This window comes from Polypterus senegalus, chromosome 2, assembly GCF_016835505.1.
Source record: "Polypterus senegalus isolate Bchr_013 chromosome 2, ASM1683550v1, whole genome shotgun sequence".
NCBI lineage: Eukaryota > Metazoa > Chordata > Cladistia > Polypteriformes > Polypteridae > Polypterus > Polypterus senegalus.
The window spans coordinates 4484206-4499695 of NC_053155.1; the positions used below are offsets into that span (position 1 = coordinate 4484206).

The 15490-nt window shown below is 45.3% G+C and overlaps 1 protein-coding gene across 1 annotated transcript in view; it reads right to left on the bottom strand.

Moving 5' to 3' along the window:
• LOC120521494 (E3 ubiquitin/ISG15 ligase TRIM25-like) overlaps nucleotides 1–11829 on the bottom strand; it is a 45805-nt gene extending 33976 nt beyond the window's left edge. The window contains exon 1 of the mRNA XM_039743077.1: nucleotides 11218–11829. Within this exon, the coding sequence (XP_039599011.1) occupies nucleotides 11218–11796 (579 nt within the window). The 5' untranslated portion in view covers nucleotides 11797–11829. The remainder of the gene's footprint in view (nucleotides 1–11217) is intronic.
• Nucleotides 11830–15490: the final 3661 nt, after the last annotated feature.

The window sequence follows — 15490 nt, forward strand, 5'->3', positions numbered from 1 at the left end:
CAGCTGCTAGAATCTGAACTAGGAAAAGAAAATCCAAACACATTACCCCAGTTCTGATGTCACTACACTGGTTACCTGTGTCATTTAGAATTGACTTTAAAATACTGCTGATGGCTTACAAAACCTTCAATAATCTGCTCCATTTTATATTTCAGAATGTCTGTCACCTTACACTCCAAATCATAACCTTAGATCTTCAATGAGGGTCTGCTTAGAATTCCAAGAGCTAAACTTAAAAGAAGTAGTGAGGCGGCCTTCTGCTGTTATACACCTAAAATTTGTAATAGCTGACCGATAGAAATTCACCAGGCTAATATGGTGGAGCACTTTAAAACACTGTTAAATACACATTATGTTAACATGGCTTTCTCATAGCTTCATCTTAGTTTAACCCTGCTACTCTGTATATGCTGTCACACACGTGCACATGGGAGGCAGCTAAAGGGCTTGAGTGATGGCAGTTCTGAGACAGGCCGGGCTGTGGCAGAGTGCACTGACTCTTTTTCTCACTTCCCTGTAGACCATCCCTGGGAGACTTCACCTGGCTCTCGTGACATCACTTCCGGGACCGAACCAATGGAGACAGAACCAACAGGCGCCGGCCCCCCTGATGTCACGTCCGGGCCTGATCCAATGAGTGACGAACACGTGCCCGATTCCCATGACCTCACTTCCTGTCTTCCCCTTTAAAAGCCTGCCCTTTTTCCCCTTACCCTTAGTCTTGTGTTGGACTCGTTTGTATGCACATCAGTGCTGCTGTTGGTGATGAAAAACGATTTTGCAGCCAGGATACCAAAATATACGGGTGGCTGACCCAAAACTTCTTCGAGTATGTCTCAGTTTTGTGACATTGGCGTAGCCGGCAGGATGGAGAAGTCCTGGAAGAGAAGGGGACAGGACCTGCAACACGTCCAGGTGGGATCGTACCGGGGCCGAGTTTTCAGGCGGGGAGGGTGGCCCGTGTTTCGGAGTGGCCCGGTACAGGCTCTGCTCCCGGCATGCTCATATAGGCAATCTAGACAGGCCAGGGAATGTTCGTGAGGGGCTCACAGACGTGGGCTGCTTCGGAAGGGGGAGGCGAAGAGGGCTGTTTGTGCTCTCTCGGAGGAGAGTGCCTGCCTCCCTGTGAAGCCTGCTTCTGGACACACTACCCCGTGGTTTCACCCAGCCGGTCTGGGGTAGAGAATTTACAAACATGGCAGAGCTCATAGAGCTCGTAGAGAAACAAAGGACGGCCTCGCAATCTGGGGAGCTGAACCATCCTCTAGCCGAACTCAACCGGGGTATGTCCCAACACCTAGCCCCCCCCTGTACAACCCAGAGCTTGTGCCGGCATCCCCGGGGTCGCGGGCGCTCAAACCACTTGGGAATGAGGCGGAATGCAGGTGGAGGGGGAGGAGGGGTTGGTGTGCTCTGATAAACCCGTTGGTGGTTCCACACACAGGCATGGTGGTCGTCAACGGGTACAAAACATCTGCTCTGTTAGACACCGGCAGCAACACTACCATTGTTGCTTGCCGTTTTGTGCTACCGCGACAGTGGTTAAATTATAAGGTCGGTATAACCTGTGTCCACGGGGAAACCCGCTGGTACAAGGCCGCCACGTGTGTCATCAGTTACGGGGGATCGGTTCGGAAATTAACTGTGGCAATCCTTCCTGATCCTCCACACCCGGTGATACTGGGGCGGAACTGGCCTGAAATTAAAAGCGGTGAGACACATACCACTCCCTGGAATACTTTGAGCCTTGTTATAGACTGGCACGAGCCGTCTCAGGTTGCCTTCACGCTGTGTAATCAGCCGGCAGAGAGAGACGAAGCGGCTTCCCTGAGTGACGTGGTTACCCTCGGGCCGTCGTGTGCTGGTACGTCATCCACTGAAGCCGAGACGGAACGGGATGGAGGCCACGGCCCTTGAGGTCGACGCTGACCCGCTCTCTGTATTGCGGTTTCAATTTAAAGAGACGCCGGCTTCTTTCAGAAGGGAGCAATGGAATGACGACTCCCTGAAATTTGCAAAAAATGCAATGGTCCTTGTAAATGGCCAACGCACTGATCAGTCTATACCACAGGGCCCTTACTTTGTATTAGACAACGACCTTCTTTATCGTGTAGCAATGCATGATGGGCAGGAGAAAGCTGCTGCTAGTTCCACGTACCTTCCGGCGGCAGGTCTGCGAGCTAGCACACGCCCACCTCCTAGGTGGCCACTTGGGCACCGAAAAAACTCTGGAGCGGATCAAGCTCCGTTTCTACTGGCCGGAGTCAATGAGGAGGTTCGTTGCTTTTGCGCTTCCTGCCCAGAGTGTCAACTGCGACAAATTCCCAGGAGGGACCGTGCTCCTCTTGTCCCTATACCCCTGATTGATGTTCCCTTCCAAAGAATCGGGGTTGATTTGGTTGGACCCCTAGAGCCCTCAGCCTGAGGACACAAGTACATTTTAGTCCTCGTGGATTACGCTACATGATACCCCGAAGCTGTTCCGTTGTGCTCAGCTACATCCAAAGCTATCGCACGGGAATTACTAGGGGTCTTTTCGCGTGTGGGTGTTCCCAAGGAAGTCTTGACAGACCAGGGGACACCTTTCACCTCGGAGACGTTCAAGGAGACTGCCAAGTTGCTGAAAATAAAGCATTTAAAGACCGCGTGTATCATCCTCAAACCGGCGGGTTAGTAGAGAGGTTTAATCAGACTCTCAAGCAAATGCTACGGTAGGTGGTCAGCGAGGATGGAAGGAACTGGGATCCGCTCCTCCCCCTCGTCCTTTTTGCTTATCGGTAAGTCCCTCAAGCCTCCACGGGTTCTCCCCTTTTGAATTACTGTATGGGCGACAACCTCGGGCATATTAGACATTCTAAAAGAAGGGTGGGAAGAAGAGGCTCTTCCCTCTACAAATATATTAGAGTATATCGCGCAGTTACGCGATAGATTGGGAAAGATTCGCCTCTCCTTAAAAGTCACATGGAAGAAGCACAAGCAGCACAGGCCTGTTATTACAACTGTGGCACGTCTCTTCGGGAGTTCCACCCGGGAGATCGGGTCATGGTCCTAGTGCCTACCTCCCACTCTAAGCTGCTTGCCCATTGGCAAGGCCCCTACGAAGTTAAGGAGAGGAAGGGGCTGGTCGACTATTTGGTGAGTCAACCCAATGCGTCGGCCAAAGGAGCGGGTTTATCATGTGAACTTGCTGAAACCGTGGAAGGACAGGGACCCCGATCCCTCCTCCGGCCAGCCCCGCTCACTCTTCGCTCACACACCACCTTAACTTCGGTACTGTCCCAGACAACGGCAGGAGCTGGAAACAGTTATCTGGGCCGTCCGGGAGGTAGTCAGTGAACGCCCGGAAGGACCTCTCTGGTTGAGCACAACATTGTGACAGAGCCGGGGTTGTTGTCCGAGAACGCCTGTATCGTCTTCCCGAGGCAAAAAGGCTGAAGTGGAGCTTGAGATCAAGCGCATGCTGGAGCTAGGTGTGATTGAGGAAAGTTATAGTCCCTGGTCCAGCCCAATTGTGCTCGTCAGTAAGCCTGGCGGGAGTTGGAGGTTTTGCAATGCCTTCCGTCGGCTTAATCAAGTCTCCCAATTTGATGCTTATCCTATGCCTCGAGTGGATGACCTCCTCGAGAGGCTGGGACAGGCTCGTACTTGACCACACTTGACATGACAAAGGGTACTGGCAGGTTCCTTTAACGGACACCTGAAGGAAAAACGCGTTTAGTACCCTAGCGGACACTGGCAGTATCGTGTCCTTCCATTTGGGTTACACGGGGCGCCAGCAACCTTCCAGCGTCTGGTGGACAAAGTGCTCGGCCACATAACTCATACAGTGCTGCCTACCTGGATGACGTGGTCATCTATTCCAGCACGTGGACAGAACACCTACAGCAGGTCCGAGCGGTATTGCGAACACTTGGTGAGGCCGGGCTCCGGATTAATCCCAAGAAATGCTTCTTTGGGTTAAGTGAAGCCAAATATTTAGGCTACCTGGTGGGTCGGGGTACCGTGAGGCCACAGTGCTCCAAAGTTGATGCCATTTTGAAATGGCCCCGTCCGCGAACCAAGCGGCAGGTCCAAGCCTTTCTCGGATTAGCCGGGTACTACCGCCGGTTTGTACCCGGTTCTCGAGAAGAGCGCACCCTTGACTGATTTAACAAAGAAGAGGGCCCGAACATTGTGGTATGGACTGAGAACACAGGCACTGCATTTAGTGACTTGAAACAGGCCCTTACGTCCGCACCTATTTTGATGGCACCTAACTTCTTTGCCTTTTATCCTCCAGACGGACGCTTCGGACACAGGCCTGGGCGCCGTGCTGAGCCAAAGTGTCGATGGTGTGGAACACCCCATCATGTTCCTAAGCGGAAACTGTTGGACCGGAAACCAGGTATGCAGCGGTGGAAGGGGAGGCTCTGGCGATTAAATGGCGATTACTCAGCTGAGGTACTACCTGTTGGGCGGGAGTTCACTCTTGTCACGGACCATGCGCCTCTACAGTGGATGGCCCTGCACAAGAGTCGAATCCCGGGTCACCCGGTGGTTTCTTGACCTGCAGCCGCACAAGTTTTCTCGTTCATCGCCGGGTGCTCTCCATGCCAACGCTGATGCTCTTTCTCGGTTCACGACCTCTCGGTTAGAGTCGCCCGACCCGACGGGTCTGGGCTAAGGGGGGGGCCTTGTCACACACGTGCGCATGGGAGGCAGCTAAAGGGCTTGAGTGATGGCAGTTCTGAGACAGGCCGGGCTGTGGCAGAGTGCACTGACTCTTTTTCTCACTTCCCTGTAGACCATCCCTGGGAGACTCCACCTGGCTCTTGTGACATCACTTCCGGGACCGAACCAATGGAGACAGAACCAACAGGAGCCGGCCCCCCTGATGTCACGTCCGGGCCTGATCCAATGAGTGATGAACACGTGCCCGATTCCCATGACCTCACTTCCTGTCTTCCCCTTTAAAAGCCTGCCCTTTTTCCCCTTACCCTCAGTCTTGTCTTGGACTCGTTTGTATGCACATCAGTGCTGTTGTTGGTGATGAAAAACGATTTTGCAGCCAGGATACCAAAATATATGGGTGGCTGCCCCAAAACTTCTTCGAGTATGTCTCAGTTTTGTGACAATGCATTGAATTATCATTATCATTCATGGTGTCTCCGCATTCCGTATTAACCCCAACTTTCTCTGCTGTTCTTTTTCCGGTTTTCTGTGGTGGCGACCTGCACCACCACCACCACCCAATCAAAGCAATCAAGTACATTGATGGAGTGAAGGCCAAAGGCCCACATGACCATCATCATCAAGTTTTTCCATGTGAACCCTGAATACCATGAGGACTGACTGAGGTCATTTATGTTAGGTAGAATGCCTAGAGGGGGCTGGGTGGTCTCGTGGCCTTGGAACCCCAGCAGATTTTTTTTTTCTTGAGCTGTCTGGATTTTTTTTTTTCCTCCCTGACCATCGGACCTTACTTTTATTCTATTTTAATTAATATTTAATTTTAATCTTATTTTTTATATTTTTCTTTTTTTTCTTCATCCTGTAAAGTACTTTGAGGTACACCATTTGTATGAAATTGTGCTATAGAAATAAATATTGTTGTTGTTGTTATGGTGACATCCATTAAATCCCAGCTTCCTGACCTGCATGCACTGACCACTCCTCATCTTCAGTAGGTAGAATGGACATGGAGACAAATACTCAATTGGAATCTTAATTTTTACAGGAACCTCCAAAGTACACAACCTTTTAACTAATAACCTCCATACCATTACGCCTTCCTTTTTCTTTTGATTTTTGCTTCCAACCCTTGATGTATTTATTATGTCTTTGAGAACTATAACATTTGACACATGGAATAAGCTACCAGGTGGTGAGACCGACAACAGGACTTTAGGGAATTTCATAACTTGACTTGATGCCATTTTAGAAGAAGTGGATAGGACTGATGAGCTTTGTTGGACTGAATGGCCTGTTCTCATCTAGGCTGAACAAATGTTCAAACGTTCACTTTCGTTGTTTGTGATTTAGACATGTTGATAGATTATTTTTCAACAAATAACCCAACCATGCTTGCTGAAAAAAAAAAATAAATAAATAAAAAATATATATATATATACTTGGATGTGTGCAAGATGGATGTGTACAAGTATATACAAGGCAACAAGGGTAACAATGAGCAACACAATCCATAATTATGCATTAACTTAGTTTGATCTTTTTCTCTTTTTCAGAGGAAGGCTCAACACTTGAGTGAGTTTGATTTTCTTCAGGAAACATCATTCAGGAGTGTTTTTAAATGTTCTTCTGACAGTTCTGGCCTTACATTTCTTTTATCATTAGAAAGACTGAGACAGATTTGCAACAGCAACAGATAGCCTTGTTTGGTGTGAGAACTCCTTGAATATGTGGTTTGACTCCCGACCACATACAGTATCATGTAGCTGATGCAATTGTCATTGTCCACTTCAAAGCAATTAGCAGAAGTAAAGACAGGCTAGCAGCAAATGCAAAGAAAAATGTAAAGAGTGAGGACCTAAAAGTAGGGGAAAAACAGACAAGGTTGTCTTATCAGAAGTGCTGTCTGTGCTACATGCCAGTGCAGGTAAGACTGGGGAGATCAGAAAGTTAATTGTGTGTCTCAAATTTGTACAGTCTGAAAAAATACTGTATAAATGTAGGGTTACACACAGGAATCTGCAAGAATTTTTTTTAATATTGACATACAATAGATAGTTTCAAATGGACAACTTTAGCAAGTTGCTTAAACACCTACTGGACTTGGTGAATTTTGTCAAATCGTTAAAGATTAGAGTGTGTCTCACTATCATGCGTTAGATAGAATTATCACCCAGTGTGTTGTGGTCTATGGCCGGCCAGTCATCCCTGCCAATACCCCCAGGTCGCCAGGTGGAACCCTCCCTGCAGCATGGAGATGCCCCAAATGCCAGCAGGGGATTATGGACAATGGACTTTTTATCCACAGCCCTGCTGGATACCATGGGGGCCGCTGGAAGGCACTGCAGGGAGGAGCAGCGAGTATTTACCCTACAACCCGGAAGTGCATCCGAGTCACATGGACAAAGGGAATGATGTGCTTCCAGGTTAAAGAAGAGGAGTTTTTATCTGACCCGGAAGTGCTAAGAAGTCATATGGACAGGGGTTCAGGAGCACTTCTGGGTCACGGACTATTTAATGGACTGTGGGAGATCCTAGGGTTGAGCTGAGCTGGGTGGCAGTGTGGCAACACGTCTGGGAGTGGTGGAGGAGTATTTTTATTGTATTGGAGAATTATTTGTATGAGTATTGTGGAGTGGAGAGGAGGGTGCTTTGTGCACTGTTTATTAATCAAAAAGTCAATATTTGGACTTTTACCCAGTATCTGATGTTTGATCTGAGGGTTCAAGAGGACGATAGTGCCCTCTACCTGTCACAGTGGCATAGTCGGCAGGATACTCTGGCCGTCGATTTGGCAGAGGACTTGCTCAAAATTTTCTGTTGACAGAGAACCCCAAGAAGGCGGCGTCAGGACACACAGCACAATCGCCAGAACCAACGAGTTTCCAAGTCCGTCATGGAAAAGAAGAAGCTGAAGCCAAGCGGCAGCGCCAGCGAAGGAGCCCCTCTTATTATGGTCGACACTCGGGGGGAGTTACAGAGCGGCTCCAAGGAGGCCTCCGGAGGAAGATAACTACAACGAGGTATGTGCCAGCGAACTAATTGATCATATCTTTAAAATAACTCATTTTGTACCATGCACATACCTCGGAGAAGGTCATCCAGAGGCTCTGCGGGAGGCAGGAGGAGCTCCTGAAGACCGTGGTGTGCTCTTGGTCGAGCCGGTAAGAGGAGCAAAGGACTTCTGCATGTCGGGTGCCAGCAAGGGACACGTGATCCAACCCAGTGCATTGTGGGAAGGAGAAATTCCGCGTCCCGTTGCTTCCAACTTAGCCCGCAAGGAGACGGAATCGGTCATTCCAAAGGGGGAGGCGAGTGAAGCACCGCTCACTTTACAAAAAGGTAAGGAGGGCCGGAAAATGGCTGATCGATCCGCCGACAAATTAATACAGGCGGATCACAGTCAGCTAAAGATGGCGGCCCAGTCCTCCGATGCAAACTCCAAATCCCAGAACCTCTGCGAAGCCCGTCAGAGCACGTGCCAGGAGCAGGCGTGCCCATTGGCTCCCAGCCGGAGGGTAAGGCTAGTGATGGCCTGGGCCTACCTCCGGCTGAATTAAATAACTTTTTAGACGTGCGGGAACTCGAGAAACTGATCAAGCCCGTATGAGGTATTTTTCAGATGCTGGCGGCGATAAAGAAGATCGTCGGAGACCTGGGAGAGACAGCCGAAGCGCCCATCAGGAAAGTGGATGAATACCTGCGGCGTTTGGGATGACAACCTCCCATGTTATGTGATTTAGCGGTACAGGTGAGTAATACCGGTACCGTACAGCATAGAGGGACGCAGTGTGATCCGGGCCTGCGATTGATAAGTAGCGGGTGCCAAATCACTGCAAGCCCTACAAAAGAGTGTGGAACGTTAACAGAGCGGTCGGGGGAAGGGCCGATCGAGCCGTGGCAGCTGGATGGTGCTGCCTCTCGGAGCGATTCGGTCCTGAAGACCCCGTCCACTATTATAATTAAGTCAAAAGGGGTGCAGACAGGAAAGGGGCTCTCTTTCTCTCATAGAGAGACCCAAACTGTGGACAAGCCCCAGAGTTTGCAGGACATCCCAAAAGTAAAGTGGGGGTCTTATGAGAAAAAAGAAAAAGGCGTAAAAAGTACAGAGGCGGCTGTAGAACCCTCCTCAGCGAGAAAAGGGGCAAAGACTGATTTCCTTGAGTGTTTCCAGCGTCGCAGAGGGAGAATTCCAGGAGGACAGAAGAGGTGTTAGGGATGCTGACGGTCAGGCCACATTTGGCACAGCTGTCCTTGGAGAACGGGGGATAAAGTGGATTACCGTTATGAAATTCCTAGATTCTCCAGGGAATACTACAGAAGGCACAGCCAAGGTCTGACCAGAAGTTCCTCCTGGAGGAAGACGACCCTCGCGGAACTGGACGCTCCAAACCATGGTTTTTCGCTGAGGGGAGAGTACTGTGGTCTATGGCCGGCCAGTCATCCCTGTCAATACCCCCAGGCCACCAGGTGGAACCCTTCCTGCAGCAAGGAGGTGCCCCGAATGCCAGCCGGGGATTATGGACAATGGAGTTTTTATCCACAGCCCTGCTGGATACCATGGGGGTCGCTAGAAGGCGCTACAGGGAGGAGCAGTGAGTATTTTCCTTACAACCCGTAAGTGCATCCGAGTCACATGGACAAAGGGAATGACGTGCTTCCGGGTTGAAGAAGAGGAATTTTTATCTGACCCGGAAGTGCTAAGAAGTCACATGGACAGGGATTCAGGAGCACTTCTGGGTCACGGACTATTTAAAGGACTGTGGGAGATCCTAGTGTGTTGACAGTCAAAATATCCTTACAGCTCCATTAAATGAAATTACCTCTAATCAAAAATAAAGGGCATAATTACTTATTTAATTAGGATTAGGTGAAGATTGAGGAGAATGCTCAAAAGAGCAGGCACTGGCTCAATTGTCTAAATATTTAACAATTAAAATGTATTTATCTACTAAAAAGTATGCCATTTTCATAAAAATGTAATTAGAGTTAGTGTTAATGGTTAGTGTTTCATCAGTAGTTTCATTCCATTGATATACGGATGATACGCAGCTCTACATCAGACTGGATCCGACTTCTCTTACACCTCCATCAACTCTTTCCTCCTGCTTGGATGAGATTGAGGCCTGGATGTCCAAGAACTTTGTTAAGGCTGAACAGCACCAAAACTGAAGCTCTTTTAATTGGTACCCCCCATCAACTTCATTCCAATTTAAATTGTATTTCCTTTTCTGCTCATACCATTACTTTCTCCCCTTCTGTTACTAATTTGGGTGTCAAGTTAGACTCCCATCTGTCATTTGATACTCATGTCCATCACCTTTGTAAAATTGCATTCCTTCATCTCCGAAACATAGCCAAACTCCATCCCTACCTCTCCCTCTGTGATGCTGAAAAGCTGGTTCATGCCTTTGTCTCTTCCAGGCTGGACTATTGTAATGCACTCCTCATTGGGATCCCAGCAAAAGCCTTCAAAAACTCCAAAAAATCCAAAATAGTGCTGCAAGAATCCTGATGAGGGTGCATAAATATGAACACATTTCACCAATCATTCGATCTCTTCATTGACTCCCTATTCATCTCCGTATCGAATACAAACTCTGTTTGTTTACTCACCAGTGTATCCATGGAAATGCTCCACAATACCATAAGGAACTTCTTATATTACAATCCACCACAAGAAGCCTTCGTCTTGCAAATACACACCGCCTTCGCCCCCTTATGACCAAACAAAAAAACAGCTAAAGACTTTGCTATTTAGGAAAGCATATTAACAAAATTGCCTCTAATTATTGTTTTATCTTTGTTTTTATCTTGTGTCTTTGTTTAAATTTTTTTATGTAGCACTTAATACAAATGTAAAGTGCCTTATAAATAAAATTAATTATTATTATTATTATTATTATTATTATTATTATTTTTAAGTTGAATTTATTAAAAGAGTAATCGTGATGCATACTACATATCAGTTGATTTGTGACTATCACGTGTCCCTTAAAAAGGCCCGAGATCAGAGACATGTAAACTCAAATTCATTAAAAACTCATAAGGCAAACAAAAAGCTAAACGCACCCTCCATGTCACAGCACTACAGACTGTTTCTATTCTCATGATAAAAGCTTGGTGCATTGAATTATTTTTTGGATGACACCAGCTACTGTAACTGTAGCATCATCTTGCTAAAAGCACCTTGTGAGGACAAGATAGATATTTAGATATTTCTATGACTATCCCATAGGCAGCATGCTTCTCTGCCAAGGGCCTGATCCAGCTTGTGGGTCAAAGTTTGCCCACCACTGTCTCAGTTACACTAAATACAAGTGTTCAGAGCACAAGGAACCTCATCTCGATTTAATGAGAGCACTCACTGCACACTTGAGTGTACATGGATAACATTGGCTATCTGTTTCCTGCCGTGTACTCCAGCTCCTGTGATTGAAAAATTAGATTTATGAGATGCATAAATATATTTCTTTATTACACTGCATTTACAAATATCTTAACTCCTGTTATTTAGTTTGTTTTAATTAAATACTAAACTGCACTCACATTTTTTTCTTCTCTTTCCATTTCCAGCTCCACCATTTTATGGCTGTTGTGTCCAGTCACCACACACATCATGCAGATGCAGGTCTCATCAGTTTTGCAAAATATTTCCAGACTTTTCTGATGTTTTCCACAAAGTTTCTCCTTTAGATTTCCATCAGGATCAGTCAGCTTGTGGTGCTTCAGGGCATCTCCTTCATAGTGAGACTGCAGGTGAGTCTGACAGTAGGAGGCCAAACAGGTCAGACAGGACTTCACAGCTCTGAACTTCTTTCTGGCGCAGAAGTCACACTCCACATCTTCAGGGCCAGCATAATTCTGAGATGATGGAGGATTGATTGTTGTCTTCTTTAATTTACTGATGACTTCATTCAGCAAAGTGTTTCTGTTTAGCTCAGGCCTTGTGGTGAAGGTGTGTCTGCACTGAGGACAGCAGCACTCTTGGCTCTCATCCCAGCAGTCAGTGAGGCACTTCAGACAGAAATTGTGACCACAGGGGATGGTGACGGGGTCAGTCAGGGTGTCCACACACAGTGAGCAGGTGAACTCATCCTGTAAACTACACAGCAGGGTTTCTGCCATCGTCAATCTGAGGAGAAACAGTCAGAGAGAATCAGTCAAATAAACAAGGAAGTGACTTGTGAAGAAACAAAAGGGGAAGTTTGTCTTTACTTGATGGGAATGGGGAGGAGATTTAAAGTGAAACATGAGAGCATAAACAGAGAGAACATCTGAGGCTCAATTATGTAATGTGAGACATGAGGTGAGATGTTGTATAACTTACAGTAAAGAGATTTGTCTTGTGGCCAGGACAGAAGCTCTTAAATTGATTTCTTCGTTCAAGCCATGCTGCTGTTCTTAATTACACAAATTCTCATCCCCACAGTAAGTTCTCTTCTCCCAATCATCTCTACTTATCCTGTAAACCTCAGCACCAGTCCAAAGATGTCCTCTTGAATTAACTTGAGTCTTGTGAGTTTTAAACCCTTTAATGCTCAGGTGCAAACTGCACTTCATACAATGTAATAGCAGTGAATGAAGCCTCACTCTGTCCTAGAGCTGAGGATAAGAACAATGAAAATCGATACTGTAACTTGGAAGAAAATATTTTTGAGATATCTATATACATAAGGCAGCTCTTTTATCTTTACTTGAGTGATCACTAAACTAAAAGCATCAGTTCTCTCTTTTTCACCTTCTAGACTTCTTTTGGCTTGGCATCCATTTTAATACTTCCAAAAGCCCTCTCTTGATGTGTCTGGTATCCCATGAAAAGTACAAAATAAGCTCCGACATGTCAAGAGTTCCTCAGTGATTCTCCATGTCCACTGCACTTCCTTGTATGAGCTGATATGTGAGAAATGTCACACTATCCACATTCCACACGGTGTCATTACAGATTTCCAGCATGTTACTTTGTGACTGCTTTACACAATAAGGAAGTCCACACTGTTCATGCTCTAAGACAAAACTGCTCCTTTTTCTTGTTTCATGTGTCCATGTGGGAAGTGAAAGTTTGTAGGACATCTGGGACTCTCACTGGGGGAGCATAAGGCTGTTTGGACATCTTTTGAGGAGACTTGGGAAGTCCAATCTACAACCTTAGTGTGTAGCCATCCCAGCGCAGTCAGGTATGAATCACCAAATAGGCCCAAGAGACCTTTAATCCAAAGTTAATATTTGGCTCATGACTGCTCTGTTACTGATTCCTTTTTGTTCTTTTTCTTCTTGTTATTTTATTAGCTTTTCTTTAGTTGTTAATTGTTCTACACTTTTTTATCCTATATTGGTCATTGAGACCAGAGTTTAAGAGAAAATTATTCTTTACTGAAGTATTTTCAATAATGACAGCTCAGTAATGTTAAAAAAGAAAGCCACAATATTAATAACAAATGGAGGTCTTTTTACTTTTAAGTGTTCACGTTTTATTAGAACAAACATTGCTAAAAAAAACTTTATAGATGAGTATGAGTCTCCCATGTATGCGACCCATATAAAAAAGGACAGCTAAAGCTGAATCGTCAGATCCTGTTTTTCAATTGTTTAAAACAATTGGGATTGATTTAAATTTTTATTAGTAGGGAACAAAGGGAAGATAATAGCTATTCCTGTTTTTCATAATTTCATGTTACAAAAGTTCAATATGTGTATATAATACAGATTTGGATAACATGAGTTTGCTCTGAAATTCTATAAATTCCCCTTTTGATTAATAAGATCACATTAAACAATGTCCAACCCAAACACAAAGCAGGAAGAGTTCAATTAAAATATGATATCTTAGATGAACCTATCCATAATCATTTCTGAAGCACAAGTGTGGGATTTTATTGAGCCATTTAAACATTTAACAAAAATGGCATGAAGAAAACGTATAAATAGTCCAACAAACACAATGATTATTAATACACACAGAACTCACTCAAAAAGTACATAAACTCAGGTCCAGACTTAGAAGTGGACCAATCCACTAATGGTGCTTTGTGAGAAGCATCTGGAATCTCTGAACAACAAAAATGCCATACTCATGGAAAAAGAATGAAGCTGCAGTCTGTCCTTCATAAGGGTACTTCTGGAACGTGAAGGATGTCAAGAAATGTCTGATGAACAGTAAAATGGGGAGAAACATGGGCAATATAACAAGAACCACACTATCTGGTCAGCAGCCAGGAATATGCATTTTGACCACACAAAATAAGTTCCATTAAAGGCTGCTGGTGCTTATGGGAAGGTCATTTGAAGAACAAGGTTTGGATTAATGCAGCAGACATAGTAGAATCTGGCAGTTTAACAAAGCACACTTGTACTATTCAGTTCAGAACAAGAGCCTTAGAGTGGCAGAGAGGTACCACAGTCTACGTCTGTAACACATCTGTTTAGGACAAAGTGGGCCTTGGCTGTTTTTCTAGGCTTTTAGTGGCACAAAAGGGCTGTTAAGACAGCAGATTTTACAAGGATGCAGAAAGCCAGTTTCATCCCCACCTGCATTCCTGAGTGAGTGGTTGAACAGCAGCTCATACCAACACTTTGGTCAGCTCTGTATTTCATCTGATAACAAAGGTGTAAATCAGAGTTTTTCTGACACCTCTGCAGAGACTACTTCTTTCAAAAAGGCATCCAAATGGACATTCATTTTAGGCTTGTAACTGCAAAATGAACTTTTGCTGGATTTAATGGACAAAATACCACACCTATCAGCATGCACTGGATCTGCAAATGAAAGTTACCTTTATATAATTACCTAAGCAACACCTTCCTTCATAGCTGGCAAAATTGATCTTTTCTGTCTGTTTGGGTTAGCTGAAAGCTGAAGTTCTGTTCTCTTTGTCAATTGAAAGCTGATGAGACTCTCTCTTTGGGGTGAGAAACCACCCACTCCCTGCAGTGCAAAGAGCTTAAAAACTTTCTTTGGTGTTCCATAAAACCTTAGAACTGAGTATCCTGAACTAGCTCTAAAATCCACTCTATCAATTCTAGCTCTGTGCTATTGACTGAGCCTAGTCTAAGAAGCAGCATTACTCAAGTAGGGAACTTCAGTGAAATCCCATCCCCATACAAAATTTGCCCTGCAAAAAAACAAGGTAAAAAGAAAACAGCCTGAGTAGAACATAGTAAAGAAACACAGCCCAAATGCCAGACTCCACCAAGACAGGATTTAAGAAGCAGAAATAGTTGAGCAACAGCAAACACCAGTCATCTAGCTCAGTAGAATTTCTACTAAAGCATGCCATTTTGTAATATATGAAGTGGATGACCCACTGATCTAGGAGAACAGATTGAAAAAAAGGCTCGCCAAGATACAAAGTAAATAGAGTAGAAACATCAGATTTCTGATGAGAAGCTAAGGATGTCTTCATAGCTATTTTGCTGAAGCAAAACAGTCTCTGGATAGAAATGAGACAGACAGAGAGTGACGAGAGGACCTGCAAAAGAAAAATTTGACAAAAGGAAAGAATGTTAATGTAAGAAAACAGTTGATGGAAATTTAGCAATAGACAACCACAAATCCTAGCTTGAGGGTCACTAGCAAAACATATGCAAAAAGGTACCTGGAATGCTCACCTAGCAGAAGGGGTAAAAGGGATCAGTGGACAGACCCAAGGTAACATGCTTTTTGGGAGTGAGATGAGTGCAAAAATAATCCTAAATGGAATGTTTTGAAGTTTAGAGTTGTTAGACAAAAATAAAATACTTGTAAAAATTGATTTCCAAGAAAGTGGGAGTGTAGTGAAGTTCCACTGCCAAACAGAGATAACTGTTAATGCTCGATATGAGG